Source organism: Echinops telfairi, unplaced genomic scaffold (assembly GCF_000313985.2).
Source record: "Echinops telfairi isolate 266 unplaced genomic scaffold, ASM31398v2 ScPeMD7_5;HRSCAF=22, whole genome shotgun sequence".
In the NCBI taxonomy this organism is placed as follows: domain Eukaryota; kingdom Metazoa; phylum Chordata; class Mammalia; order Afrosoricida; family Tenrecidae; genus Echinops; species Echinops telfairi.
In genome coordinates this window covers 11,981,978-11,986,568 of record NW_022103901.1, presented here as the reverse complement: position 1 = coordinate 11,986,568, position 4,591 = coordinate 11,981,978, and the positions used below count along the sequence as shown (strand labels likewise).

Below are 4,591 nucleotides of genomic sequence, written 5' to 3'. Positions count from 1 at the left end.
TTCACTTCTAAGTCTGAGTCCAGGTCAGAGGTGGGACCCCCAAGGGGCTAATGCTGAGGCCCCGGCCCCTGCATTTCATCCACCTCGCCAAGCCAGGTGCCAAGGACTGCAACCGGCTCTCCTAAAAACCCACCCCAAGCCCACTGCCCTCTAGTGACCCTACAGGCCACCGCTGAACTGCCCCACTGGGTTTCCGGGGTCGTGATGGCACGTGTGTGTGTGTCCTGGGCTGGTCCAACCCAGCAGCATCTTGGGAGAGAGGCGGCCGGGTGGCTGGTCCTGCAAAGGGGAAGTCTCAGCAGTCCTGGGGAGCATGTGTATTCAGCCCCGTGGGGTGCTGCGGGGCAGAAGCATGCCCGGCGGCGGCGGCCGGGCTATGGTGGGTTACAGGCTGCCCAGAGTGCGCCATTTTTGCAGAAGCAAAGCTATTGATGGCTGGAATGTTCTCAAAACTCACTGCCATCGGGTCAATGGTGACTTTAGCCACCCTGTAAGACAGGGTAGAACTGCCCCGGTGGGTTTCAGAGACTGCAACTCTTTACAGCAGCACCACACACACACACACACACACACACACACCTGCGGGCAGCTGGTGGTTTTGAACTGCTGACCTTGCAGTTGGCGATCCAAGGACGAACCCCTCCCCTCATTCTGACATTCAAGGCCCCCACTTCGGGGCGTCTCTGGATGAGCTCGCCCTTGTGATGTCCCCTATTGTCCCCACTCCTCATTCTTCCACCCAGGGCTCTGATGTCCCCCCCTGTTGCTCCCCACTCCCCCACCTCCCAACCCTCAAGCAGGCGCCGCAGGTGGTCTCGCCCTGGGGGTGGAGGCCCAAGGAAGAGAAAGGACAGGAGGGCCGGGTGCAGTCCCTAAAACAGGCTCTTTAATAACACGTCTTCACTGAAGAGCGTCGCTTCTCCCCCCAGCCCTCGCTGGGCGCTAGTAGAAGGAGTACTGGTTCTCCACGGCCCGCGGCCGGCCCCGCGCGCCCTCCGGCTCGGCGAGCTCCTCGGCGCCCGCGGGCTCCCGCAGGCGCTCCGGGCTGTCGCTGCGGCTGCGTGGGGCCTCGGAGGGCGTGGCAGGGCCGGTGGCGGCGGCTGGGGCTTGGGCTGCTGGCGGCTCAGGGGGCGAGGCGGGCGGCCCGGTGGTGGTGGGAGCCAGGTTGGAGAAGTAGTGCTGGCCGGCGGGCTCGCTCCAGCAGGTGGGCGCGGCGGCGGGCGCGGGCCCTGGCTCTGCAACGGGGCAGGAGTGTCAGCCTTCCTCCCTTCCCCACCCCTCCACTCCCCTGGCTGAGCACGGCGCGGCGGGCAGGGGTGCAAAGAGGTGGGGTGGCCCGAGATGACAGCGGGGGTCGAACTTGGAACCAGGCACAGATCAAGTCTGCAGACAGTGATTAGGGGCGGGGGATCAGTGGCTGTGCGCCTGTGCACACCCCCAATGCGCAACTCACCCCGCCTTCCGCGCAGAAAGGCGTTTGGGAGCCCAGGGATCACTCAGGTCACCCTGAGGTCAGACTGGGGACTTGGTGCTCTGCGCCCCCACCCAATGGTCACCTGTCTGAAGCTATCCTCTCAGTCAGGTGGGGGTGTCTTACCAGGTGGGGGGCCCTGGGCCCGCACGTAGCTGCGCAGGGTGATGTCGGCAGAGCCGCCGGACTCCAGCGGGATCGGGTGGGTGTGGAAGTGGCGCAGCATGTCTAGCACCGACTGGAACCACAGGTGCTGGACGTGGCACTGGCCGTGGCCATTCAGGGACAGGCGCAGGTGCTGTGGGCACAGGTGGGTGGGATCAGTGATGGGGTCCCCATGCTGGGCACCTGCCTTTGATGGTAGTGGGGAGAAGGCCTGACAGAGAAGGGGGTTGGGGAGTGCAGAGAGGGAATCCGACCCACTGCAAGTTTGGACGCAGGTCCTTCCCACCCGGCCTATAGATGCCCCCAAACTCCCAGAAGGTGGGAACTAATGCCTCCATATTAGAGCTAGGGAAACTGAGGCACGGGACGGGAGCGTGACTGCCACCTAGCAGGATTTGTCAAAGGAAGGAGAAAGAGGCCCTGCTCTCCAAGAGGTGGGCCCCAGCAGGTTTCCAGGCCCGAGCCCACCAGCAGCAGGCTGGAAGTAGGAGCCTGGGTCCCCCTTCTCCAGTGAGGACCCCTGGGAAGAACAAAAGCTGGTTCTGTTTTTCCTTAAGGGCCCTGGCAGGGCATACTGGGCAACGGAGCCTCTGGCCTATTCTGGCCACACTGCAGCCGCCCCCCACGTCCACAATCACTTGCCTTTTCTGCTGTATTTTCCTTGGCACCTAAGCTTATAATTAGCAGACGGTCCCTTCCTTGCTGAGTGCTGCTCTTTCTTTCTTTGCTCAGGCTGGGTTCCTGTTTGGGTCACCCCTCCATGTGGCTCCAGCCTGAACAGCCTTCTCCCTGCTTCATGCCTCCGATCCTGCTCTAACAGGGAGTCCCCTTGGGGAGACCCAGTTCCTGCCTGGAGCTGCCCTCCTGCCTGGCGGTTCTGTGTGCGGCCTACTCTGGCGTGGCTTCCTGTCTTGGTCCTCTGCTCCAGCCTGGGGCTGGCCCAGAGCCAGGGTCCAGGCGGGTCTGGTGAACTGACGTGAGCAGGGATGAGGGGCTGCCTGGAAATGGGCCGGGGGTGGGGGTCCCAGCTAGATGATACGAAAGCCAGCTGGGCTGCCTGCAGCCCCCACAAGAGGTGTGTGTGGGGTGGGTGAGCCACAGAGCCTGTTTGCTGGCCCCCTCCTGCTGGCTGGCAGGCTGCCCCACCCCTGAGGCCCCATGTCCTTGCCTTGGCCTTGCCCTGGAAGTTGAAGGTCAGCACGTACTCCCCAGGTCGTGTCTCACTCTGCCGGATCACGAAGAGGCCGTGGTTTCGGGGCCCCCCCACCAGCACCAGCTGGGCTGCCTTGACCCGTGATAGCGTCCCGTGGAACCAGGGGTACTCGGAGAGTTCCAGCTGTGGCTCCGGCTCGGGTTCTGGCTCGGCTCCCTCCTCCCCTGTGTAGGGAGGATGGTGTCAGGATGGCAAAGGGACGGAGAGCAGGGTGCAGCCTGGCTTTTGATTTGAAGCGGCAAGTCCCATCTCAGCAATTCAGAGCGGCCCGGCCCACGAGATCCGTCAGCAGAAAGCTAGTGGGGGCAGAGAGCCTTACCTGGGACAAATCAGAGCCCCTGTCCCCACCCTCTGAACAGCTTCGATGGAAATCACGTCCTGGGTGAAGGGTGGGGCTCCAGGTGCCCCTAAAAGGGCTACTGAGGAGTTGGGAGGTGGGGTGACATGCCAGCTTTGGAGGCATGAGGTGGGGTGTGGGGGGCAGGGAGATCAGGCTGCCCCTACCTGTGTTACTGCTGTCACCACCGCCGCCACCACTGCTACTGCTGCCACTGCTACCACCCGGGGGCTCCAGGCTCTGCAGGAAGGTCTCTAGAGGGACGTGGGCCAGGGACTCCCCGACGGCATCCCGAGCCCGGCCGTGTGGGGCAGTCACCACTGTCCCCGCAGTTGCTGCTGTCTCTGGGGCCCGGGGGATGTCTGCTGCAGAGGAAAGAGTGAGGGTGGCAGATAAGACTCACATGAGGCTGTCCCCCCTCCAGCCCTGCTCCCACCTACCGTCGGCCAGGAGCTCACAGCTACAGGAGGCCACACGGCTGGCCAGGCAGCCTCCCCGGGTGCATGAGGGCTCGGCATCATCCTCGCTGTCCCTGAAGAGGCAAGGAGTGGCCATGGGATGAGCCTCCCCTCCCCCCTGCCCCCCTCACTCACCCACTGTCCCCCACCCCCACCCAGGCTCATCTACCACATGGTGAGGCTGCCAAATGACAGCAGGGCCCCTGCCCACTAGCCTGAAGGGGTGGGTTTTGAGTGGCACTGTTCCAGAGGTGGGTGGGGCCTGGGTAGCGCCCTCCTCTGCCTGGGGCCTGGGGCCTGGGTCTCCCGTCTACGGAGCCGGAGCCGGTTACCTGAGGCCCCAGCCAGCACTGGAGTGTTGGAGTGGCTGAGTGAGGGGCAGCACCACAGGGGCAGTGGGGAGAGTTCACAGAGCAGATGGTAGGTGGGGATGGGGGCCGGGAGGGCTTGCAATCGCTCTGGAGGCTGGAGGTCTGTGTGGCAGCAGGGCGCCTTTAATTGTGCAGCCTTAAATGAGGCTGTTAATTAGAAAGCAGTGGCCCCTCCCCCTGGGGACTGGCTCACCCCATTAGCCCTCGGGAGCTGGGCCAAGTGCTGGCTGCTGGCCTGGTGGTTGGTCCAGCCTGTCACTGGCTGGGGCTCCCTGGCTCTGCCCTCCCGGTCCCTGAGTTCTCACTGAGGTCCTCCTGAGCGCCAGCACCCTGGTGGCCTTGAGGTCCGCCCCTTGCCCCTCGGGTCACAGGTCTTGTTTGTGCCCCACCTCCCTCCCACGTGCTGTTCTCTCGCTCTGCCCCCACCCATGACCTGTCCAGCCACGCGCAGTGTCTGAGGCCCCAGACTGACTCCCCCGGATCCCCTCCCTAGCCTTTTGGCTCACCCCATCCCTGTCTGGGTCCTGGTGGGGGGAAGGGGAATAAGACCTCCTTCAGGACCCCCGCAGAGCAGAT

The 4,591-nt window shown here is 64.0% G+C and overlaps 1 protein-coding gene across 1 annotated transcript in view; it reads right to left on the bottom strand.

Annotated features, from left to right (window-relative positions):
- Nucleotides 1-942: 942 nt before the first annotated feature.
- Nucleotides 943-4,591, bottom strand: part of SH2B2 (SH2B adaptor protein 2) — a 9,521-nt gene continuing 5,872 nt past the window's right edge. The window contains 5 exon segments of the mRNA XM_004705971.1: nt 943-1,235; nt 1,598-1,769; nt 2,805-3,013; nt 3,354-3,551; nt 3,627-3,718. Of these exon segments, the coding sequence (XP_004706028.1) occupies nt 943-1,235; nt 1,598-1,769; nt 2,805-3,013; nt 3,354-3,551; nt 3,627-3,718 (964 nt within the window).